The sequence below is a fragment of the Armigeres subalbatus genome, unplaced genomic scaffold (genome assembly GCF_024139115.2).
Source record: "Armigeres subalbatus isolate Guangzhou_Male unplaced genomic scaffold, GZ_Asu_2 Contig1609, whole genome shotgun sequence".
Taxonomy (NCBI): Eukaryota; Metazoa; Arthropoda; class Insecta; order Diptera; family Culicidae; genus Armigeres; species Armigeres subalbatus.
Genome location: NW_026942405.1, coordinates 21,228 through 47,507, shown reverse-complemented (window position 1 = coordinate 47,507; position 26,280 = coordinate 21,228). Strand labels below are relative to the sequence as shown.

Below are 26,280 nucleotides of genomic sequence, written 5' to 3'. Positions count from 1 at the left end.
TTCTACATTAAGAACAAGTATTTCTATTTGCTGTAGTGAAAATGAAATCTTGATTATGACTCACTAAAGATTAACAACTGTATAAACAAAAAAAAATCACAATCGATTCGCTACCATTTGCTTGGCACTATTCGGGGTCTTCCACCCGTCCTGTAACACAATGCAAGCTGCATAAGAAATCAACGTTCCTTCCAGCTTCTAAATCTAATCTTACTTCATCTTAGCATGCACCCACTCCGCTTCCGATATCTCACCTAAGAGTGTCTTTTTCCTCTCCTAACCTGTATTCATTTGTTGCGGAACCTAACTAACAATATCTGGAAGACTTATCCACTCATACGCACTCGCGCCTACACTCAAATCCCACTCATGCACAGTTTAAAACAAAATAGTACTGCTGATTCACCTATTAGTGTAGTAGTAGAAGTAGTAATAGAACAGCGTCGCGGGGTTGCGGGGGTACTCCTCCGTTCGCTTAGTCTATAACCGGGGCCCACGGGTGTTCGATCTTGCCGTACTGGATTCCGGTCAGGGTGTCGTACAGCCGCCGGTACACGGGCGATTCGTGGCTTTCGGTCGGCACCTGGATTTCCTCGCCCATATAGGCGATGCGCTCGATCGGGCTGATGACGGCAGCAGTGCCGGCGCCGAACATTTCCAGCAACTGTGGATGAGAAAGAGAGAAAAAGTGCGTGAGCAAATTGGAAAACAAAATATGTGCTGCGAGGGAAATTTCTGCTATTCGGAGGGGTCCTAATAGATAAGAATTCGAATGAGATGTAAATTTCCGGACGAGATTCTGATAGAAAACTACAACGGAATAGAATAATAATTATTATAAGAAACCAATCTGACAGCCAACCGAGCAGCGCTAAAAAAAAACCGTCCTTCTATGAATTGCCAGTCTCGACTCTGACTGGTAACCCCGCCTGACAGAATTTTCCGCAACGTTAAGTCCCTAAGTGGTATTTTTTTCAGTTCAGGACTTCGAAAGACAACTGGATTTTGTATTGAGTTTTGGAAACAATTGCTTAGTTCTTTAACTAATCAAAGTCCCTGAAATTCAGGAAGGCCAACTGGTAAAAGGAGTAGGAGTAGAGGATAATGGAAAGAGGCCAGAAGTAATCCAAACAGGGCACATATTTAAAAACATAGAACCTGGCTTTACGTTGGTAAAGGTTGGTAACAATGCAGTGAAATCTTATACCTCGGCCTATTTTTCGCATGCGGACTTTAAGATAGTTCTAACAACCCAAATGGCTTTTGAAATCTCTTAAAAGCGGTCCTTAAGTCCAGTCTTTGATTTCAAACCGTGTTTGGGTCTTCCTAATTAGTTATGGAGACCGCAGACTTACAAACAGACGTTCGGTAACAGACGCCCACAGGATTTCTGAACTGCCTGCCCTTCTAATATTTTTCTCCTATATTGGCTGTGAAGGAGTGTCAGCTCTTCTCTCGACACTGGGGGACTCTAAAAACCGGGTGAAGACTGGGGTCTTATTGCACATCACCTTTCTATAGCTCTTTCATATGAGAGTTTGCATGGTTTGCTCGTTTCGGATCCGTTTTTTTATTTTTTTAAAAATTTGGATCATATGATCGTTTGTTGAAGAGATAATTGAAGCCTACACAAGATGGCGGGAGGACAAGAGGCCCGCTTGACACAAGCGAACTCAGCTGAAGTGTAAGTGTGAAGTCCGGAAAGGTTGCAGACGTAAATAAAATAGATGGAGGACAAAACTATAACTAAACCCGGCCAATGTGGATCCGGAGCCCTCCATAGTTGGTTCTGTGGGGTACGAAAGGGTCTGGATCAAGTTTGTCACCTTCACTGAACAAAAGTGTGGTGAAAAAGAAAAATCCTAGATCTATGGAGACTCAAAAAACTTTCACTTTCTTTTTGCTGCTGACTGTTTCTTCACACACGTCACATGATTTACTGGCCGATATAGAAAATCCGACGAGATTCAAGCAATCAAGCACAAAGCAGACTCCCTTGCTGGCAGGTACTTGCTTCAAAGGGACCGAAAATGTTGTCCCGACCAAGCCCATAACAGTTCGGTCTGTAAAAAAATTAAACTGCGACCATAAACTTGCCGGAGAAGCTGCCATCAGCTGCTCCACAAGGGCCTTGGGAGACTTAATTCTCCCCTGCTTTACCAAGTATTTTTATAATAGATCCTCTTGACCAGCGATTCTCAACCTGGGATACATGTACCCCCGGGGGTACCTTCGCTGGATCCAGGGGGTACCTCGGACAAAAATGCGTAATGGCGGATGTATAACAGTTTCAGTAAAAATAATTGAAAATATTTTAGTAATTTTTAATTCTAAAACTTTGTATTTTACATAATATGCATGTCGATCAGTAGAATCGACCTAAATCAAAGATTTTTGAATCCTGCCTACCCTGCCTATGGGAAAAGCTGCGGGATGCGGACAAAAGATCAAAAGGACAAAAGAGGCTCGAAGCCTCCTTTCAAGAGGCACGGAAGCCTCTTTTCATGAGGTCTGGAAGCCTTCTTTCAAGATACTCAGGAAGCCTCCTTTCAAGAGGCTCAGAAGCCTCCTTCCAAGAGGCTCAGAAGCCTCCTTTCAAGAGGCTCAGAAGCCTCCTTCCAAGAGGCCTCGAAGCCTCCTTCCAAGAGGCTCAGAAGCCTCCTTCCAAGAGGCTCAGAAGCCTCCTTCCAAGAGGCCTCAGAAGCCTCCTTCCAAGAGGCTCGGAAGCCTCCTTCCAAGAGGCCTCAGGCCTCCTTCCAAGAGGCTCAGGAAGCCTCCTTCCAAGAGGCCTCAGCCTCCTTCCAAGAGGCTCAAAGCCTCCTTCCAAGAGGCCTCAGGAAGCCTCCTTCCAAGAGGCTCAGGAAGCCTCCTTCCAAGAGGCCTGAAGCCTCCTTCCAAGAGGCCTGGAAGCCTCCTTCTAAGAGGCTTCAAGCCTCCTTCCAAGAGGCTCAGAAGCCTCCTTCCAAGAGGCTCGGAAGCCTCCTTCCAAGAGGCCTCAGAAGCCTCCTTCCTAGAGGCCTGGAAGCCTCCTTCCAAGAGGCCCGGAAGCCTCCTTCCAAGAGGCTCGAAACCTCCCTTTCAAGAGGCCCAGAAGCCTCCTTCTAAGAGGCTCAGAAGCCTCCTTCTAAGAGGCTTGGAAGCCTCCTTCCAAGAGGCTAGGAAGCCTCCTTCCAAGAGGCTCAGAAGCCTCCTTCCAAGAGGCTCGAAGCCTCCTTCCAAGAGGCTCAGCCTCCTTCCAAGAGGCTCGGAAGCCTCCTTCCAAGAGGCCTCAGAAGCCTCCTTCCAAGAGGCCTCAAATTCTCCATCCAAGAGGCTCTCAAGCCTCCTTCCAAGAGGCCTGGAAGCCTCCTTCCAAGAGGCTGGAAGCCTCCTTCAAGAGGCTCAGAAGCCTACTTCCAGGAGGCACAGAAGCCTCCTTCCAAGAGGCCTGAATGCCACCTTCCATGAGGCCTGGAAGCCTCCTTTCAAGAGGCTCAGAAGCCTCCTTCCAAGAGGCCTCGGAAGCCTCCTTCCAAGAGGCCTCAGAGCCTCCTTCCAAGAGGCTCAAGCCTCCTTCCAAGAGGCTCAGAAGCCTCCTTCCAAGAGGCCTGGAAGCCTCCTTCCAAGAGGCTCAGAAGCCTCCTTCCAAGAGGCTCGGAAGCCTCCTTCCAAGAGGCCTCAGAAGCCTCCTTCCAAGAGGCCTCGGAAGCCTCCTTCCAAGAGGCCTCGGAAGCCTCCTTCCAAGAGGCTCAAGCCTCCTTGCAAGAGGCTCAAAGCCTCCTTGCAAGAGGCTCAGGAAGCCTCCTTCCAAGAGGCCTCAGAAGCCTCCTTCCAAGAGGGCCTCGGAAGCCTCCTTCCAAGAGGCCTGGAAGCCTCCTTCCAAGAGGCCTCAGAAGCCTCCTTCCAAGAGGCTCAGGCCTCCTTCCAAGAGGCTCAGAAGCCTCCTTCCAAGAGGCCTCGGAAGCCTCCTTCCAAGAGGCCTCAAAGCCTCCTTCCAAGAGGCCTCAGCCTCCTTCCAAGAGGCTCAGGCCTCCTTCCAAGAGGCTCGAGCCTCCTTCCAAGAGGCCTCAGGAAGCCTCCTTCCAAGAGGCTCAGAGCCTCCTTCCAAGAGGCCTGGAAGCCTCCTTCCAAGAGGCTCAGGCCTCCTTCCAAGAGGCCTGGAAGCCTCCTTCCAAGAGGCTCAGAAGCCTCCTTCCAAGAGGCCTGGAAGCCTCCTTCCAAGAGGCCTCAGAAGCCTCCTTCCAAGAGGCTCAGAAGCCTCCTTCCAAGAGGCTCGGAAGCCTCCTTCCAAGAGGCCTCAGCCTCCTTCCAAGAGGCTCGGAAGCCTCCTTCCAAGAGGCTCGGAAGCCTCCTTCCAAGAGGCTCGAGCCTCCTTCCAAGAGGCTCAGGCCTCCTTCCAAGAGGCTCGGAAGCCTCCTTCCAAGAGGCTCAGAAGCCTCCTTCCAAGAGGCCTCAAGCCTCCTTCCAAGAGGCTCAGAAGCCTCCTTCCAAGAGGCTCGGAAGCCTCCTTCCAAGAGGCTCAGAAGCCTCCTTCCAAGAGGCTCAGCCTCCTTCAAGAGGCTCAGAAGTCTACTTTCAAGAGGCTTGAAGCCTCCTTTCAAGAGGCCTGGAAGCCTCCTTCCAAGAGGGTCGGAAATCTCCTTCCAAGAGGCTCTGGAAGCCTCCTCCCAAGAGGCCTGGAAGCCTCCTTCCAAGAGGCTCAGGAAGCCTCCTTCCAAGAGGCTCGGAGAGCCTCCTTCCAAGAGGCTCCAGAAGCCTCCTTCCAAGAGGCTCGGAAGCCTCCTGTCAAGAGGCTCAGAAGCCTCCTTTCGAGAGGCCTCAGGCCTCCTTCAAGAGGCTCAGAAGCCTCCCTTTCAAGAGGCCCAGAAGCCTCCTTTCAAGAGGCCTCAGAAGCCTCCTTTTAAGAGGCCTCAAGCCTCCTTTCAAGAGGCCTCAGAAGCCTCCTTCCAAGAGGCTCAGAAACCTCCTTCTATGAGGCCTGGAAGCCTCCTTCTAAGAGGCTCAGAAGCCTCCTTTTAAGAGGTTCGGAAGCCTCCTTTCAAGAGGCTCGGAAGCCTCCTTCCAAGAGGCTCGGAAACCTCCTTTAAAGACGCTCGGAAGCCTCGTTTCAAAAGGCTCGGAAGCCTTCTTCCAAGAGGCTCGGAAGCCTCCTTAAAAGAGGGTCGGAAGCCTCCTTCCAAGAGGCTTGGAAGCCTCCTTCCAAGAGGCCTCAGAGCCTCCTTTAAGAGGCCTGAAAGCCTCCTTTCAAGAGGCTTGGAAGCCTACTTTCAAGAGGCTCGGAAGCCTCCTTTCAAGAGGCTCGGAAGCCTCCTTCCAAGAGGCTCGGAAGCCTCCTTCCAAGAGGCTCGGAAGCCTTCTTTAAAGAGGCTCGGAAGCCTTCTTTAAAGAGGCTCGGAAGCCTCCTCTAAAGAGGCTCGGAAGCCTCCTTTCAAAAGGCTCGGAAGCCTCCTTTCAAAAGGCTCGGAAGCCTCCTTAAAAGAGGGTCGTAAGCCTCCTTCCAAGGGGTTTGGAAGCCTCCTTCCAAGAGGCTCGGAAGCCTCCTTTCAAGAGTCTCGGAAGCCTCCTTTCAAGAGGCTCGGAAGCCTCCTTTCAAGAGGCTCGGAAGCCTCCTTTCAAGAGGCTCGGAAGCCTCCTTTCAAGAGGCTCGGAAGCCTCCTTCCAAGAGGCTCGGAAGCCTCCTTCCATGAGGCTCGGAAGCCTCCTTCCAAGAGGCTCGGAAGCCTTCTTCCAAGAGGGTCGGAAGCCTCCTTCCAAGAGGCTCGGAAGCCTCCTTCCAAGAGGCTCGGAAACCTCCTTTAAAGAGGCTCGGAAGCCTCCTTAAAAGAGGGTCGTAAGCCTCCTTCCAAGGGGTTTGGAAGCCTCCTTCCAAGAGGCTCGGAAGCCTCCTTCCAAGAGGCTCGGAAGCCTCCTTCCAAGAGGTTCGGAAGCCTCCTTTCAAGAGGCTCGGAAGCCTCCTTCCAAGAGGCTCGGAAGCCTCCTTTCAAGAGGCTCGGAAGCCTCCTTTCAAGAGGCTCGGAAGCCTCCTTTCAAGAGGCTCGAAACTGATATTTGAGTAAAATTGGCTTGGCTTGACTGATATTGAGTAAAATTTCCGTGGGTTTGAAAGAGCCCGAGCAACACAAGTCAGACAAAAATGGTTACAGCAACTTGATTGTAACTGAATCCGGTCACATATGAGTTGCAATAACCTGTGCGGAACATTTGTGCTGCTAGGGAGAAGGCAATTCAATTTCACTTAGTCACTGAGTAGATAAAAATTAGCGTGTTCGATTTTCCTTTCTCTTCTGAGTTCGTTCTAAAAGAAAAGAATGGCGAGTGAAAGATGTTTTTCGCCAAAACTTACGAAAGAAAGATTCTCCTTCGACCCCAAAAACGCTTGATTTCGTCTCTTGCAACTGAAACTGAAAGTCACTATTTGGCCACTTTTTCTGCAACTGAAAGTCACTATTTGGTCTCTTTTTTCGTCAGCTTTGGTCACTAAAGTCACTATTTCGAGCGGCATCGGTCGCTACCAGCCCTGAAATGGGGGCCGTTTGGCCGAAAGTCCTTTCGTTGAAAGTTGCTTGGCCGAATAAGTCATTTGGCCGAAGTCCATCTGGCCGAAAGTCAATTGGCCGATATTTTCATAGGGCCGAAAATGTTGTTCAGACGATAGACGACGAAGTCGTTTGGCCGAATATGTCGTTTCTCCGTGAATTCTATTTGGCCAAAATGGTCGTTGGGCCATTTGCCTGAAAAAATTATTTAACCGAACGGGTCATACGGCCGAAAATCTGTTTTGGCTGTTTTTGGTCAAATGACCTTTCAAGCATGTGACCTTTTCTACCAAATGATCATTTCGGCCAAACGATGGCTTGTATTGCGCTTTACTCCGGTCGAAACTGGCGCGATCTTCATTAGTTTGCATTAGTCATCGAGCAAATAAGTAAAGTGCGTGTTTTAGCCGTCACGAAAATGAAAAAAAAATCCATTTGGTATTCGTTGGCTCATGCGCATGTATTGCGCAATGCTCCGGTCGAAACAGGCGTGATTTTCAGTAGTTTGCAGTAGCCATCGATCAAGTAAGTACAGTGCGTGTTTTAGTCATAGCGAAGTAGTTAAGATGTCGAAACAGTCTTCGGGAAAATACGTTAAACAAGCGTTGCTTTTCCGTCTTTGTATCATCATAAATATGGCATCGTTCAAAAGAAATAATTCATCGCTTACCAAGGCGATTTCCAATAGATTTCCTTCCCAACTAACATGCTATTCCTCTTCAGTGCGCTCATGGAGATGCAGAGGATTCCTCGGTCTCTTGTAGCAATGAGTGTCGAACTAATTTTCCTCTACTTATCCTAATTGGCGGTGAGGACGTGGCCGGCATCGTTTTTGGTCTAGTATTAAAGAAACTCCGACGTATGTACATTGAGAATAACTTTCTAGTCCCGAGAAAATTATTCAATTTCCGAGCTGTTCACCAATTCACTTCATACTTCAATCACGACTAGCAACTACGATGTGTACAGTCAATCAAGCAAATCTAAGCTATGCGGCTTTTCGGCCAAACGAGATCTTCTGCCAAACTGCATTTTCGGTCACATGACCTGTTCGGTCAAACAACATTAACGGCCATATGATCTTTTCCGGGCAAACGACATTTTCGGCCAAATGATTTGTTCGGTCAAACGACGTTTACGATCAAATGACCAGTTCGACCAAATAACATTTGGTCCATTCTACCAAATGATCATTTCGGCCAGACGGCATTTTCGGCCAAATGACCTATTCGGTCAAACAACTTTTGCGGCCAGGCGACCTTTTCAGCCATCCGACATTTTCGGCCGAACGGCATGTGACCTTCAACGGCTATGTGACCTTTTCGGTCAGATGACCTGTTCGGTCAAACAACTTTTGCGGCCAGGCGACCTTTTCAGTCAATCGACATTTTCGGCCGTGTGACCTTTTCGGCAAAACGGCATTTTAGGTCAAATGACTTGTTCAGTCAAACAAATTTTTCGGCCAAATGTTCAAATTGGCCCAATGGAATGCGGCCAAATGGCTTTGGCCTAACTACCCTTCCCCTACAGATACGTGACCATGACCCCGGCAGGTAGGTGTGCATAACTAGACAACTAGTCAGGAGTCAGGATGTCGACAGACCAATCCAAATTCTGAGGTTGGGACTCAAATAAGGTGCCAGTTAGGGCCGCGATAGGCAGTCGTTTGGGACTCCGATAGACAGATAATCAATGCAGGTCAGGACTCCTACAGATGGCCGGTAAGTTAGTCACACATCTCCTAAATCAAAAGAATTACCTCTCACAAAATACTTCTAAATAGAAAAAAAATATATCTGACCCCGTCAAGCAGGCGGTCTGTGCTCCAAAAGCCAGCAAGTCGGGACTTCGACAGACCAGTCATGATGTTTAGATTAGGTCTCGAACAAACAGCTGGTAGCCAGTCAGAACTCCGTTAGGCAGCCTGTTTTAAGTCACATAGGCAAATGGTCAGAACTCTGAAAGGCAGCTTGTTAGTTTCGCACAAATTACCGCTACATAGAGAGATTAGGACACAACCAGGTAACTTATATGCACTCCGATAGGCATCTGCTCAGATTACTGGCTGGCTGGAAACTGGTTTGTGTTCTGACAAATAGCTGGTCAGGACTGCAATAGAAAGTCACTTGATTTGACCAAAAATATTCTCAATTGGGGGAAACATATCCCCAGATAACGTATGGCAGGTGGTCTCGAATCCGAGACAGGTCTTGTCAGGACTACGACAAAGTAGTTGTGCTTTTGAGGAAAGAACTCAAGCAGTTAACTGGTCTGGACTCCGATAGGCAAATGCTCAGAACGTCCATAGACGATTGCTTAGGACTTTGATAAGGCAGCAGTCAAAAAGATCGATGGACAACCTCTTTAAGCTTCGACAGGCAGCTGCTCAGAACTTCAAGAAGCAGCCGCTTAGAACTCCGATAGGCAACCGCTCATGACTTCAATAAGCAACCACAGAACATCGATAGGCATTCACTCAGGACTTCGATAAGCAACCGCATAACACTTCGATAAGCAACATGACTTCTAGAGGTAGCCACACAGAATGACGACATAGAGCCACATAGAACTTCGATAGGCTGCCGCTCAGAACTTCTATAAGCCTACGATTGAAGCTTTTTCCAATTCCAATAAAAATCCGGCAAACTTTTGACGACCTTTATCTCAAGAATCCAGTGAAAGTAAAACGAAGAGTACACCAGCGAATAGAATCAAGTTCATGAACTGAATTGACACTTACCCGTCCCTTCTTGGCCAACTGCTTCACCATCGGCATCGTGAACTTCTCCTCCTTGACGGTGAATTCTCCCCACTGTCGACATAGTCGGAGAATGGAATCGCGTGTTATTCCCGGCAAAATCAGACCATCCAGCGGCGGGGTTACCAGTTCCCGTTCTGTAATGCAAAACATCCATTAGCCTCCACCCGTATTCCAATTCAAACGTTAAAAAAAAAACCTACCTCCATTTTCCTTCATATGCAACATGAAGATATTCATCACGCCGACCTCGGTAAGCTCATGCGCATCGCCGTACAGCCACAGCACCTGGTGGCATCCCTCCTTCAGCGCCTCCCTTTGCACGTGAATCGTTGGCCCATAATTGGACCCCACCTTCCGATCACCAACGCCTCCGTGCCACGCACGGGTATACTTCGGATTGGCGTACAGCTTCAGTCCACCAGCGCCCGGCTTGAAGTACGATCCCACCGGCGACAGTATCGTGTACAGGAGAGCCGAGTCCGACGAGGCCACGCCCAGCGTGGGTTCGATGCCAATTAGGGTGGGTCGGATGTACAGACTGGCCGATTCAGTGTGCGGGACCCACTCCGAATCTATCATGATCAGTCGGCACATGGCTTTGACGAGTTCCTCCCCGTCGAAGGTGGGCAGTCCCGAACGGTACGCGGTGATGTTCATGCGGGCCATGTTCATGTCCGGGCGGAACAACCGAATGCGGCCGTCCACCCCGCGGTACGCCTTCATGCCTTCGAAGAGCTGGAAGAGGATGGGCAAGAGGGAAATCGTGAGTAGTGTGGGCAGAAACTTCAAATTTAATTCAAATAGATTTGTTCGGAAAGCAAAACAAATTATCGGAATTTAAAATTAAAATAAGATCAATAAACAGAATAGGGTTTGAAAACAAGTTCCAATAACAAATAAAGGTTATATTCAGTGTCAATGTTGAATGCACAATCAGCCGTTGACAACAACGAGACGAACAAGAATTGCAAACTAGGTGAGAGAGGCTCGTACGATCCACCAACACGGTAGCTACTAAGATTGGAAACGATCGATCAACCGATCGCCTGTTATCGCGGATTTCGCTAATCAGCCCACTGATAACAATGCCAGCGAAACAACAACTTGTTTATTACCCTTGTTTTCCCATTCACGGTGGCAATTGACATGCTAAACGATCGCACCAATTAGCGTCAAGGTGCCATCAACCTATGCATGGGTGCTTACCTCGACGGCATAGTGGAACACCTTGGCGGCGGGATGCAGGTTTAGCGTTTCCATGGGGGTGATTTCCGGTTTCTGCCAACCTCCGAGCCGTTTGTGGTACGCGATTTTGAGCATGTGGTCGGTGAAGTACTTGCCGAAGGCCATATCGTCGGTGTCCGGTTTCGGGGAGAGCTGGTGCGGAGCGGCTAATCGTACCGAGAGGTCCGAGTACTGTGGGGAAACAAAGGGAACAGACGGTTAGTGACATGCTTTGTTGTCGTTGCTTGCAACGGTCGATAGCAGTAGAAGTCATTGCACTGGCCACGTCCTTTCAACTACGAAATGTATTATTGCGCATGAAAAGAAAGTCATTTCATTAAGTTTCAGCACAATTTTAAACTGTCGAAGCAATCAGAATGAGGCCAGCCACGCGAATCGCGCTAATTGTATTCTAATTAGTTCAGTAAAGCCACAGTCCACTCAATCCAACTACTGTGAAAGTGATGTCACCATCACTCGATTAGCATATGAAAGGTGCAAAGAGGTCAACAACTTGAAGTTCTACTCTAGAACCGTCACCGAAGTCACACTTTCGCATTAATGCAACCGGCAGTCCCAAACCCTAGCTATCGAATGCTAATCCAGCCGCAGTCAAGTTCAGGGTCATTACGCCGTCGCCACTATCTAGGCGCTAGCTAGCTAGTCGACATTCACTCACCCGGAACTGCTCACCGACGTCCGGCGCGTGCTCAATCTTCATCGGGAAGGGCGCCGCCACCGGAGCGGCCTGAGAGATCCTCGGCATATCATCATCTTCGACGCGTAGCGCCTGTTGGATCTGCTGCGAACCGCCACTGCACAGTCGAATCTGTAGTTGTTGTGTCTGCACCAGCTGCTGGATCAGTTTGTGCTGATTCTGGAAAATGTAGCGGGCAAAGCTCTGGAAAGAACCACGGACAATAAAAATGCGTTAATAATCGGTGGCGGATTGATAATGATGGTGGCATTGATTTTTATGACCGCTATTCTAATTCGGTAATAAACAGGAGACGGTGGCTTGATAAGGTCGCACCACGCCACCTTCTTCCCAAACCGCAAAATCGCGGTTGTTGTCGGTCAGTCGGTTACAGTCCCCAAAGCGCCGTTATCGCAGTACACGACGAATGCATGTGACGCACGAAACCCGTGCAAAAGATAACCCTGTCACTTGCTGTGACGTTGGCGCGCAGGCAAATCAAAGTTTTCCTTTCCGCCATAAATCGAATTGGCAATCACGACATACGCCGAGTATGATAGACAGCTCTGCTGATGGAATTGACCACCGTCCACGGTGCAGACACGCTTGACTCCCGCAAATAAGCGGGTCAACGTCGTCGGTCATATTTTTGATGTTTCGGGCAAAAAATTGGCTCCTGATAACGGCACAACAAGATAGTAGGTGTGGCGGTTAAACAGTCAAAGTAGGCGGAACAAAGCCAGCTGTTGCTATGGCGATAATAACATGATATTGATAGGACGCGCGTTTATTTTTTGAAAGAATGATTACAAAAAGAAATATTCGCCACCGTGTTGATAAGGACAGCCCTGTCCGATGTTTGGCACACCCTGCGCTAGTTGTTTGACATTTGACCGCGTCTTGGCGATGCAAATCCAATGCAAACAATATGCGTAGAACGCTTCCTACAAAGCGCACGCCTCGGATGCTCGCGAGCTCACAGCGGCAATAACAAAATATTTTTATTTATACCGCAGCGATCCAAAACAACTCAATTGAGGCTTATTTCCCGTTTTCCGCGCGGTCTTCTTGCGAAGATGACGACAGCCGCTCGGCCAAACCCAGATAACGAGAGCGCCCATTATTCATCGGATGGATGACATTGACCCGCTGATGATTGGCCGACTGCCGTCGTCGTCGTCGGATGCACGCCCTCTACTCATCGCATGAATAGGAAGACGTGACTATGCCGTCGGTTGATTGGAAAAGTGCACTCTTCAAAGCAAAATGTAGGTAGTCGTGATTTGTCGTGTGGCATTTGAATGTGACACAGCCAGTAACGAAGTTGCTCTATTTTATATGATTCTATTTGTGATGATCACCTTCAGAAGCAATTTAGAGTCGCAAGTGGCGGATTGCAACCGGGAAGTGCTCTCACTTCAAGGATTCACGCATCCATTTTACTCAAACGATTTTGCGAAATTTCTCAATTGTTAAAATCGTTTCAAGTTGTTTGCGGTTGCGTCTTAAAACAAATTTATAAACATGAAGTAGACTCCATCAAAAACTTTCTATCCATAGCCTATTTGGAGTGTCCCGTTGACATTTGATAAATTCCCGTTTGTCTCATGTCGACTGAACTGTAAACGATTAAATTTGATCGTTTCAGTTTCATACTTTATTATTAGATGAAGCTTCCAGGTAAAAGCTTATATCTAAGGCTACATTCGGAATTGTAGTTGAATTCTAGAAAGTTTGAAGAAAATCCGACTCAACATGAAGTTTGTGTAGCCATTATTGTGCGTCTCACTTTGTTCGAGTACAGTGATCGCTCACTAAATGGGGCACGAAATTCCACGCGACAAAATTTATTGATCTCGCTAAGTATTGCGAAAATGGAACGTCACCGCTGGTTTAAAATCACATTTTGACGTTTGGTTAAACTTTTAAATTGGTTTTTGCCCCAAATTAGTGAACCAACAAGTAAATAAAGCTCAATTGGCGAATGATTACGCAGCAGCTGGCGATGGGCAGGAGAACCCCGTTATCTGATAACGCCAGTTTGGCCCACGGATGTGGGAGTGTCCAGTTGCGTTGCGCAAAGTGCAATGTCATCAACTGGGAAACCCCCAAGCGCTCTTGAAAGTTGATGCACTGCCGCGCCGCCCGTAGCCGTCGGAACCGTACGCAATCAGTAATCGAGCGAAGGTCAACGACGACTGACTGACTGACTGCGTCGAAATAGGATACTCCTGGGTTCGAGTTTCCACGCACGCACGATCACTTCCCGGCGATCTTGAAAGTGAGCAGCGACATGGTTAACGGCGGTTTAACCGCCGCGAGAGCGAGCCGGTTTCTGTATGGGGCGAATGGATGTAACGCTTGCATTGATGGTACATAGTAGGGATCCTATATTAAGAGATGTGCGAATACTTTTCCAGACGATTCAGCAACGCTGTTACTTTCGTAAACAAACGCTGCCAGCACTTGCCGTGGCGCAAAATGTTGGAGCTCGAACATGACTTTGCGAATAATAAAATTTTCAGATTTCGTTATCTAACGTCCAACAGTGCATTATCACTAAAATAAAAGTGCAATACAAATGAACAAAGCACCATGCACAAACTAGACTACTTCAACTTGCCAATGTAAAACAAATTGTTTATTCGACAAAACTTTTCGTAAATTATTTTTCATTACAATCGCAATACCTTTTAATCCGCAACAATAACAATGTTCATTTGGCTCAGATTCTGACAGCTCTCAATGCTCGATTGGCTCAAGATGGCCGCTTTCGCATATCTCTGAATGTAGGATCCCTAGTACATAGGAGGGGCTATGTTTAGAAATGACTGCTAAAATGTTATTTTGGGAAATTGCGGAAAATGCGGTTGATTGCTGATTACGAGTTTTATCATACGCAAAGCAAAAATTGTAAATTAATTTGAACTTTGCAAATTAACTCTCCTGTGACCCAACTATTATAGAAACAAGAGTCCTTTTGGTGTCGTAAGTGGCAACTACAGTCACGATTCACTGGTTGGGTCACACCCTCGACCCAACTAACGATTTCTGTTTTTTTAGCTCGGTCAACTGAATGTCATTTGTTCACATACTTTGCGATTAGCACATCACAAATGATATTCAGTGAGTAGTGACGTATAATCGTGTTTAAGCAATCTCATTATCGGATGTAATGTTAACCTAGGAGGTCTATCTAGTTGGGCTGTGGAGGACCGCATATATTAAAATCCCAACCAACGAATCACGACGGTACTACTGGAAGACTAACTCAGGGCAATTTAATTCATCAATATCCTCTGGTTGATGATCATCATATAGACTCTTCCGGATACCGTTTTGATGCACTCGTCAGCCGCCTGTCGAAAGCCATCGAGCGTGTGATCGAATAACGGCTCAAGAAAGGATTCGCTAGATCCGGCACTTATCTGGCAGTATAACTGAATTCAGAACATCAAAGTGAAGGCTTTATTCCGAAGCCATGGTAGGTCTGTGAAACATTTCTGTTATTTTTCGGAGCGAGTAGGAGGACTCCGTTCCTAATGTTCAAAGTGGAAAGAACTCTTGGGAAAATTTGAACTCCACGACGTGTTTTCAAATTTTGTTTGCACCATCCGAACCAGACAGCATCCGAATTTTTGGCCATCCACCATCCGAATTTTTGGCCGTCTTGGAATTTTCTTTCTATTCTTCTAACTCCTAGTCAAATTCCTTCTTAACGTGGCGCGTAAGAATTTGCTGCAACCTTTTTGTGTTTTGTTTCAAAATTAAAAAGTAAAAAGGCTTCTCAAGCATTTTTGTTGTTATTGAAGCGAGAACTCCATAACATTTTTTTCAAATTTTGTTTCCAACGTTCGGTAAGAGAAACCCCGGAAGCATTTTCGTGATTGCCGGAACCTGTAGCTATTTTATTTTGCTCGAAACTTTTCTTATTTTCGGATCGAGAAAGACTAAGCCATAGCTTTTTTGTGTTGTTTGGGAATTTTTGACCGAGACTCCGAGGCAGTTTTGTTATTTTCGGAGCGAGAAGGACTCCGAGGCAGAATTTTTATTCTGTCAAAAAATCTAAATGATAACTTCCAAATGAAAAGGGGCATTAATTTCTAAGCGAATATACGTACAATGAACGTTTGCAAATTGAGTTTTCTGAGTTGGGGGGTAGAGGTGTGCACCGCGCCGGTCCGAGATTCAGCGGCGGCGGCGTAGGTCAGAATTTTGGGTCGGCGGTGACAGCGTTTTCGGCGTCACGCCGAAAGTCATTTATGCCGGCGGCGGCGTCGTGAATCGGCGTGACGATTTTTTTATTAAGTTCCTTGGGGATTTTATTTTGCTTTTTCTCGGGATATTTTCAAGACATCAACGGAAGAATTTTTCGAATTCCGCCTGAAAAGTCTGATGAAGTTCTTCAAAAAATTCTTTTAGATTTTCCAAAATATTCATTTGGAAATTATTCCCGGATTTTCCACGGGAACTACTTCGAAGTTTCGAGAATTATTTGGAATTACCAACAGAAAGCTCTTAGAAAATCCCAAAGAAAATTGTTCGGAATTTTAGCAGGAGATACTTCGGAATTTAGATGAGAAAGTGTTCTAAATTTATACAGGAAAATGTTTGGAATATCCACGGGAAGTTCCTGTTGAGTTTCTGAATATTCTTCGAAATTTACACAGAAAGTTCTCCATATTTGTTCTCCATTACTGAACGGATAATATGGTCGAAAATGTCCACCCATTTGGCCAAATGACATGAGCGGTGAAATGGTCTTATTTTTAAAAGATCATTGAACGAAATTTCGTAACCTCTCTACTTTGTAAGCCAAACATCTAACCAAATCCATTAAGCCGAATTGAACGTATATCCGAAACCGCTATCCGGTCGAAATAAATTATAATAATAAATTATGACCAGTTAATGCTTGTTGAAGCATAATTTGGCAAAATAATTTAAATGACTACAGCGCCACTAGCGTTCTAGTACTTATGCTTCTACTTTCGACCCGAACTGGTATTTTGGCAGAAAAAATCGTTCGACCGAATAGTTCATTTGACCGAAAATGCCGTTTAGTAGGAATGGTCAATTGACAGAAACAGCCATTTTGCCCGAAAAAAATCTGCTCGCAAAACAACATTTTGGCATTTTCTGTCAAATGATTTATTCGGCTAAACGACTAAACGAGTAAAATGATCAATTGATCCGTACCTGGGTGGTGGATAGAATCGATTTGATATTTTGTGAAAATACCAAATCGATTGTGAAGCCAAAATTTTCTATTGTGCCGGAGCCAAACATTGAAGATTGTGGTTATGTTCGTTTTAATGAGATCTGAGCTTGAGCTCGATTGACTGCCCGTAGTTGCTACTCCATTATGACCAGATCAGCTGTTCTTGCACAGAGAACCAACAGATGTTTACTTGGGACTAGCACTCATCTTCAATGTACAAGTACTGGTGATTAGTTAGGTCATACTGGCGCCTGCCACGTCAGAATGCAAGTCAATGTAGGGAAAAGGGAGGAAATGATGATGTAATCACTCACCCACTGCAAGCCGAATATACCTCTGCACTTGCCACGAGTTCATACGGAATTCATTGGAATTTTTGGGTTAGGTTCGAGAGACAGAGGTTCGTCTTGGTTAACGAGCTGCCAATGTTATAGATAGAAGAAAGCAACTGATGGAATTTCTAATTGGATGTAAGAAACGAGCTTTTTAGTTCCAATTCTAGCAGCTACTGCTAGAATAGTCAAGTTGAAGGTATAGGATAGGAATGGAAACGGTATGGACGTTCATTTCCACTTCTAGCGATTGCTAGAATATGATAAATATAGAGAAACATACAAACTAGGAGAATGATTTGGACCTGGGATTGAACCCACGACCTCCTGCGTAAGAGGCAGAAGTAGTAGCCATATGACTACCAAGCCTGTCTTTGAGAAGTATTGTTATTATTTGGGGAAAAAATAAAAATAAACTTAGTTTGAGTTTTGCATTCTTTGTAACAAATATATTCACATTATATTTCGAGTGGATAATTAGTAGGAATGCAACTTAAAACGCACTCGTTACGAGATTTCACGAGATTCAGCAGCTGATTGGGGCAGGAATGTATGTTAACCATCGTAAAGTCATGTAGAGTCTCGCGCATTTGTGCGCCATCGTGCAGCATGGAAAGAGAAATTCGAAGAGCGGGAAATGTTTGACAGCCGGAGAACTGCAAAATAATTCTGGTTATGGGATTGATTTCAAAATATCCCGCTACTCGCTTGAGAGCAGAAAAGCGGCTCTATCCGCAGCACCCAGATCCGTACGACACGTTTCGCAGAAAATCCCTTTTGACCGAAACGGTTGTTTTGCAGAAACAGCATTTTTGGCCAAATGGCTTCTTTCAAATGACCATTCTTACCAAATTGCATTTTTGGTCAAATGATTTATTCAGTCAAACGACTTTTTCGGCCGATTTCAATCGAATGTTCCTTTCGTCTTATGTTGCTTTCGGCCAAACTACATTTCGGGCACATCATTTTCGATAAACGTTTAGTTCGGCTCGGCTAAAGGGAATTAAAAAGTAGAATAGTTATGGAATTTTGTTCAATTGTCATTTGATAAAAAGGCCCCAAACGAGTGGCCATTTTTACCGTATTATCCATTCAGGCTTTGGTCCGATTCAAATTAAACTTAAAAGTAATAGTTCGGAAATTATGAAATCCACCGCTCATAAAAAAAAGGCTGGTGCTACGACGACCAACAAAACGTCTATTAAAACTGATTCAATATCTGCCAAAAATAATCTTGTTCTGCAGGCAGGGTTATTTAGAAATTATTGAATTGTCATTTTTAAGTTTAATTTGATTTTAATTCGCGAATCGGACCAAAGACTCAGTAATTGACATTTGGCCGTATGCCAAATAACATTTTCGAACAAATGGCCAAAAGGTATTTTCGCCTAATGACTTCTGTGGCCAAACCATCGTTACGGTCAGACGACTTTTAGGGCAAATGGCTTTTTCGGCCAATCGAAATTTGTTCTTATCATTGTCCATAAGAAATTCGAAATTCCTGTAAAAATCCAAAGAAAATCTTCAAAAATTTCGAGCAATTTTCCGTTTAAAACCATTTTTTTTAATCTATATTTTGAACAATCTTCCGCGGAAACTTTGAAGATTTTTTTTTTTTCAGAAAATTTCTCCCTGGAATTTTTTGTTATTCCGCGGATATTACGAAGCATTTTCTGTTTCATAGTTGGCTTAGCAGATTTAATTGATCGCAAATCGTATCGGATATCCCTTAACGCCATAACTGAGGATATACTACTGCAAATGTACGCTTAAATTGATATGAAACTATTTCCGTTGTCCTTGTACGATCAAAATATCACAAGTCAGTCGAAAAGCCGCTTGGTGCGGTTTGGCTGTACCCCGACCAATTATAAGTCACAAGATCCTACAAACATGAAGGATTTTCTGTGTAAATTTTGAAGACTATTCAAAAGAAACTCAACAGAAACTTTTTTCTTGTAGAATTTTGGATCAACTTCTAGTCAATATTCTTACGAAATTCTCACGTAAAATGCGAAGAATTTTTCGCTGGAAATCCAAAGAGCTCCGTTTGGAAATCCAAAGTAAATCCAACGAATTCTCGAAGCTCCCGTGGAAGGTCTGAGAATAATTTCTTAATGAATATTCAGAATTTTCAGGCGAAAATATTGAAAATGACCAATTCAGCCGAACGACACTATCAGCCGAATGTCCATTTCGGCCAATGTTGCTTTCTGCCAAACGACCATTTCGGCCAAACGGCATATTCGACCAACCGCCATTTTCAGGCAAATGAACTGTTCGACCAAATGACATTTTCGGCCTTATGACTTTATGCTGCTTAGTCTTCTATCAAATAGACTATTCGGTCAAACGATATATTCGGTTAAACAACTTTCGGCCTTGTGGTCTTCGGCCAAATGGCTTTCTTTTTTGTTCAAAAATTCGATTTCAACTAGAAATTTTTTGGATTAAATGGGAAATCCTTCGCCATTTCCACACTAGTTTTTCGAAATTTCGCTTGTTCTTCGAAATTTGAATCGGCGTGGAAAATTATGAATCAGCGGCGTGACAAATTTTGAATGGAGGCGCGTCAATGCAAAAATGTCAGCGACGGCGTGCCAAAAACTATTGGCGATGGCGGCGGCGTGGCGTGGGGTGGCTATCCAACTTCGCTAGTTGCCCATTCCGTCTTTCAACTGGATTGAGTATATCGTGGAAAGAGGTCAAGTCTCCCCCATTTGGAAGATTGCATGCGCTGTCGAATTCCATAGCAAAAATCGTTCACGCAGGAGAATCTTGCACGATTGAAACAACTATTTCGATTGTTGCATCAAGCAACGTGGATATAGTTTCAATCTTCAAAATTGTTGTTGCAACGCAGATTCACTGCTCAGTACAATGGAAAATTACTTAATATTGTTCTTTTGACAACCATTCCATAATATGGAAAAACTGTTTCAACCGATCAACATAAATCATCCTATCTACCAAAAGTAAGCATGGAGCAGAGGTAAGGTGAATGACTCTCACTGCCCATGCAAACAGTTCGATTCCATTTCTGTCATATTTTTCTCTTTTGTTTATGTCATCGTAGTGTCGATAAAGTATAGTCTCGCAGCATTTTCGGAAGTAAAAACAACCATGAAAATTGTTAATTTATTTAATTTCATATTATTCGGCAACTCTTCCGTACGATTTTTTTTAATACAACAGTAAAGCACATGCGAAGATTAGACAAATCAAGCATCCGAAATGTATTCAATTTGCAAAAAAGAGTAAATTGCGGTGGAGGTTGGTACTCGGTTTCCGATGGCTTTTCCGCAAACGTGACCTTTAAGTGGTCACATTATCTAATCGCAATCCGGTAACAACGATCTGTTTCAGATTACCTTCGCATCCGTCCCTGGAGTGCAACAGCGATCGTCATTGCCCGAGCGATATCTCTCCTAGCGCGCAGAAGTTTCAGATCGATTGACATCGGCATCGGTTCGGTAGACTAAGAAGCTCGGTAGGCAAAACGGATATCACCAGGGAAACTTCCGAAGTGCGAATCGCAGAAACCGACGTTGAACAGATTCGATTCGTTCGGGTCAATTATTTAGTGCAAGGCTCTAGACCGCAGAACAGTCAGTACTCCAGTCCAGACTACAGCGTGGAACGCGCAAGGGACAGTAAGTGGCTTTCGGGTACTAAGCATATAATAAACATTAGAACAATTCTTGGTGAGTCTCTTTCTTCTAGAAGCTTTATCAACAATGTACGAGATGTACTGCTTAAATGTTGGCTTTGAGTCCAAGACTAGACCCAAGTACTTGGCTAGGTTTGCTAAGCAGAAGCAGAAGGCTAGAAGGTCTGCTCTGTTATCACGTTCAGCTATATTATGATCAACATGATTCAACCATAGTAGCCCGGATTATCGGTAAGGAGTTTTACCGGGACCTTGAATGGAAATTTATTGTTTTGGTTTGCCAGTTTTCAAATATAAAAATTGGGCTACTGTGATGAAAAACAATGATATCTGACACATGAAGTACCGCCTTGAACAAAACATGTTGATCACAAGATGTACAGCGCCATTAGCAATCTAACTGTTGATGTAGCTAAATGGATGCCGAAAATGAGATCAAAAACGATTGCAATCTACTACGAGTTCTCATGGGACAGGACTTTTGTCGCAATCTACTGAGACTTCCAAAGTAAAAAGAACGCCGATGCATTTTTATTATCCCTCGGAGCGAGAATAGCTGACGTGGCGATTTCGATATCACCAGAAAGAACAGCAGTCCGTGTGAGTTGGGACTCTGAGGTATTTTTGTTACTCCAGTGTAAGAAAAACTCCAAGCGAGGTAGATTTTTCATTTTGTTTGACACTCCGGAAGTGAAAATAACGCTCTTTCTTTTGTTATTTCGGGAGCAAAAGAACATTTTTTTAGAATCTCACTGAAATATTCATTGCATGGTAAGACAGAAATATAGCACTGAAAAAATCAAACATGAAATGGCGAATCGAATTCAATTCATAAACAAAATATTTTTGCAAGGACAAACATAGGGGCAATGAGATGAAGTCCACGAGCAGTAACCCTAGTCATAGCTTAGTGACTCGTAGCATTTTTATTAGGTTCTGCAGCATGACGTCACGAATGAATTCGGTCCTCGTCGAATGAACTTTTTTGACAGTTCAGTAGTACAGTGAACGTTCGCTAATTGGGTTTTTTCTAGTTGGGGCGTTTTTTAGTTGGGGGTTCGCTAATTGGGGTGAAACCCAATTAAAAAGCAGCTAAGGGAGCGTCCACAAATTACGTAACGCTTTAAGGGGGAGGGGGGTTGGGCAAAGTGTGACGATCCACACAAAATTTTCAGACGTTTCATACAAAAAGTGTGACATAGGGGGGAGGGAGGGTCGAAAATGCCCAATTTTTGCGTTACGTAATTAATGGATCTTCCCTAAACGTCAGAATGTGATGTCAAAAACGCGTTGACGTTTTATTTCCGTGTTTGGCGGGATCGATATTTTCTGGCGCGCAAAATTTTCCTTTGTTCGATGCAAAAAGTAAACAACATTGACGCTTGTCAAAACGCCCCAATTAGCGAACGGCATTCGCTAGTTGGGGTGAGGTCGTGCCCCAATTAGCGAACGATCACTGTACTTTCCACTGACTCCGACAAGGTTCGAGTTCGTGATTGGTTGGCTGCCCCCGAGTCCAACGCGAAGTACTACTAATCAGTCATCAGTTTGAGGTTAGATACAGACGCTGCAGAACCTAATTGCCAAGTGTGTTAGAGCACCCGTAGCAAGACTTGTGACGTCGTCTGCGAGATGCTGGTAGGAGAGAATTTGAGGCATAAACACAGAATGTGTTCCGCCGTGTTGTGGATTCCACACTCTTCGTAAGAAATCCTGAAAGGACCCACGCCAGGTATGTTTGATTTGTAGCTGGAAGACAATCTACTTGTTCTTCAATTTAGAAAAGCTGATTTACGAAGCGGTTGACTCCTTAATCTTCCGCGACTGGGTGGAGTGAGATGACCTCTTCCCTGACTTGTTTCCTAATCCAAACCTTGTCCTGCTTTGGCAGCCAACTCCCACAAGAAGATTGACGGTAACTTCCTCCGTAGTACCCGATATCCGGGCAAAAGTCGTGTTCTAGTGCTTATTAGCGACGACGCTTTGGATTCAGGGATGCTAGGGATGCTCACCCTGTAGCGCTGGGATAGCACTAGCAGAGTCGGTGAGAACGAGGATTGACCAAGTAGGCGGCAATAAAAACTGCTGCTACCTCGGCGGAGCAAATGTTTCGCTAGTTCGAAACATTACCACTCCTGAAGCGTAGAACTATGGAACTGTTGACAGTGGCTGTAAAGGGGTGCCAATGCTTTGCTCCGTGCCACTGGCTAAGGCCATCGTGCACAGGATCCGATCTTTTTCGACAAGAACATGAAACCGGTATTCCCTGGATGTTGCTGCCGCGATAAAGGCAGCATAGCGGCAGATGTAGATGGGAGCAATCCGGCAGCAGCTCTAACGTATTGATTGAAGGTCGATGATCGAATGTCGGTCAAATTCCGGTGAGCAAGTAAGTGAATCCTAAGCCTCACAGCAGTATACTGTTGGTTATAGACAAACCGATTCGCCTACGGATCGCACGATTGTTGACCCTGTGGGTCTTGGAGAGCATCTTAATCAGGTTAATCCTCGTCTTACAGCTTACCTTCTGCTCGGAAGTGGGGCAGCGAGGTCAATTAATAGCCTTAAAACCTTCGCTATCTTGTAGCTAGAAATAGCTGGTGCTGGTGCAGACGTGGCCTCGAACACACTTACTAGCTGTGATAGAATATCATACTGACATGGACCAATGGAGAACAACGGTTTGGGCCTTGATGCGTGTGCGTGGCCGTTTACTGATAAAGACAAGCATGTTTCCCGAAAATCCATATTCACTGAACCGCTTGAAAACTACAAGTATCCATGAGCAGCTGAACGTCTCCAAGATGTCCGCTTGTGTGCCTTGCTTAAATGCGTCCTGAAGTACATCTCTTTACACCAGCAAAATAAACCCTGTTCCACACCCACGACGAAACGCAGGCTTTTGGAAGGGCAGTTATCCATCTGCTTCCACCTCCCAAACAAGCCTGCGGCTAACCAACCTCAGACCAAAGCAGACCGAGTTCCAGTTGGAATGTAGATCCATTAGAGAAAAAGAGAGAAACGTGTTGGAAATCTCCAGTTGGTTAAACATTGTTCGTTCTTGGACATCGAATTGAATGGGGGCTGATCTCCGCTTGTCTGTGAAGAATGCACCCGAGTTCCGCAGCGGGTCCTGTTGGGTCAACCGGTACGTGAAAATCTCTCCAATTTTCCTTCTTCGTATTTTCTAGACCAAGAAAGACTCCGTCGAATTTTGGCGTTGCCAGAGCATTATCGTTAATTACAGAGTGAGTCTCTACTCCGAGAAATTTTTGTTATTGCCGGCGTACTAAAGACATCGAGGCAGCTATTTTATTTTGTTTGAAATTTTCGAAATAAGAAGTACACAGGAGATACAACGAGCGAAATGAACACAATGTTAATTTGATGAGGAACGTCCGGAGCGGTATTTTTGTTTACTCAGGAGCGAAAGTAGGGGAAGAGGCCCCAAAACGCCCCACCCCCCGCGCCTCCCGAGGCAAAACGCCTTTTGTGGTTTTCCTCAAATTTACTGTCATTAAGCTGGCCATAACAAAACTAGATCTAAAATTATGTAGGTTAGGCGAAAAAAGTTTCAAAGTAGCGTATGGGAAGGTCACAAAATCCGCAAATTTCCACATTTTGAAGAAACATCTAACATTTTGGCGAGGCAAAACGCCCTAGTGGCACTAACCAACAATGTACTTGCGTCTCCACGCACTATTCATACCAGAATGCTGATCCACCGACGCATGGTGCTTTGTTCCCTAGAAGCTGCCAGCTAAAAGGCGTTTTGCCTCATGAATATTATCAATATGATTGAGATTTTTGACAATTTTTGAATGGCATCAACTAGCTATCTTGTTGTATAATGTTGTATAATGTAAAAATACCCATGAATAGCAAAAAAGGCAATAAAGCAGTGTATGCTTAGCTAGGGCATATTTCCCCCCCTTCCCCTATATCGTCGAATCTGACGTTGAAGAACGATATCGGTTTTGGCAAACCGCATTGCTATCAAATTTAATGAAATGCGTTCAGTTTGAAATGACCAAGATGTCAGAAGAACAATTCAAATGGCTAATAACTGTCGCAAGTTGCCAATAATGGCTGCTACGTCTGAAAGATGACACGCCATAAATTTTCGGAAGGAACGATGAAGGTAGTTCAGCATAATTCTACAGCACCTACGCCAGCCGAGAAGAACTACAGTCACTGCAGAACTACGATGTTCAAGGCTCCTCATCATATTTGCGGTGTCAAAATTTCACGGTAGAATTTCTAGATCGTTATGAATCTATACAATTTGATCAAGACTTTCGATTCGACAGACATTTCGACGAATGGCGTTTCTCCTAATATCATTTGGTAGACAATGAATAATGGAAACATGCTGTAACACATTCCAAAAACTTAAAAACAAATTCATTATTCCTTCTACCAGGCGATGAACAAGTAATCTAACAATTTTTCTCCCCGCTAATACTTTGTTTACGTTTCTATTTTTGTCCAACTGTTGTCCAACGTTCGTAGCTCAAAAATAGACTCAATAATTTTCCACCTTAGAAGAGAAACAAACAAACAGTTCGATCATTCATCTACGGCTAGGATCTAATCAACTCAAAGTAGCATGCTAATTGCCATAACAACATCGACCCAATCGATCAATTTCGGCCTACATTTTCGCACCACACCCAGCGCTGCCGTGCCAGACTTGCAAATCTTGACCTAAGCAGGCCGCGGTTCATTCTAGAAACATTGAACCCGAGGCCCTTTCTCTTTCGTCGGTGTCACAGAAACCGCCCAAAACCATTACAACATCTCGCGACGACGCAACGCGCACGTGTTCTCTCGCATCGTCATTCTCCCGACGTTCGGCTCGTTGTAAACAACTGTAGATCAAATCAAACACAGCCTACTACTCACGCTCAGTGAGACTTTTTTTATCATCAAGTTCTCCTCCGACCACGTGAGTGTCGAGTGATAGCCAAAAATTCCTTCCTCCATATCAACAAACACACAGTCGCAGTACAACGACTTGCAGCCAAGCCCGAACGCCAATTCGGTTATCGCAGTCTTCCGGAGTAGTTTCCGTCCATCGTAAACATACTGATGATGGGCAACGCTTTCGAACCGCTCCAGTTCTAGTTCGGTACTACGACGTTAATATGTAAACAACTTTTCACCTTATCCTTCTTCGTCGTTTGCCTTCGAACACAATCACTCGGCGACTCGGCTTGATCTACTTTGAACTTTTTTTTTCCATACCTGCAGTTAATTTATGCTTGAAAAAAACCCAACAACTAACTGACCGACCCGCAAAAAAAAAAATAAAGAAAAGTACCACCTCGTTTGTGCAAAAAATTGGAATAATCAACTACAATTGAAACTGAACCTTGCTCACCTTGCTTCGTAGAACCATTTTTGCAACCTTTGCTTTTCGTTAGCGGTAAGCGAACTGAATTGTCCAACGATCGGCACACGTCTTCGAACACACACGATCAGGCGCCTCGTATTCGTATCAAATCTCGGTTTCGGATCACCCGCGAAAATATCTGGTTCTCGTGTTAACTCGTTCAATAAACTCGGCGTTGCAATCCGATTCTATGTAGATCTTCTTTATCGACCCCAAGCTACTGCCGCACTCCGCGCAAAGATCTATCCGACCTTGACTTTCGCAGATTTTTTTTTTTGCTTCAACGTTACTCTCGGAAAACAGATAGTCACTTGTCTTTAAAATCTCTCAAGTTCATATAATAATTCAAGGCAAATTTCGATCACACTTCTCGAGGGGGGTTTGCTTCTCGGTTATCTGTGTTTGCTCCCAACCAGCTTCCAGCTGATGTTGACTCTTCAAGAACCAAATTAACACTGAATTGGA

The 26,280-nt window shown here is 45.0% G+C and overlaps 1 protein-coding gene across 1 annotated transcript; it reads right to left on the bottom strand.

Moving 5' to 3' along the window:
- On the bottom strand, positions 1-26,280 carry LOC134203049 (branched-chain-amino-acid aminotransferase, cytosolic-like). The gene is made up of 6 exons (XM_062678029.1): positions 25,804-26,280; positions 11,180-11,401; positions 10,483-10,692; positions 9,477-10,011; positions 9,256-9,410; positions 1-664 (listed from the first exon to the last, which is right to left on the bottom strand). The coding sequence occupies exons 1-6, from the start codon at positions 25,819-25,821 to the stop codon at positions 476-478; spliced, it is 1,329 nt and encodes a 442-aa protein (XP_062534013.1). The 5' UTR covers positions 25,822-26,280; the 3' UTR covers positions 1-475.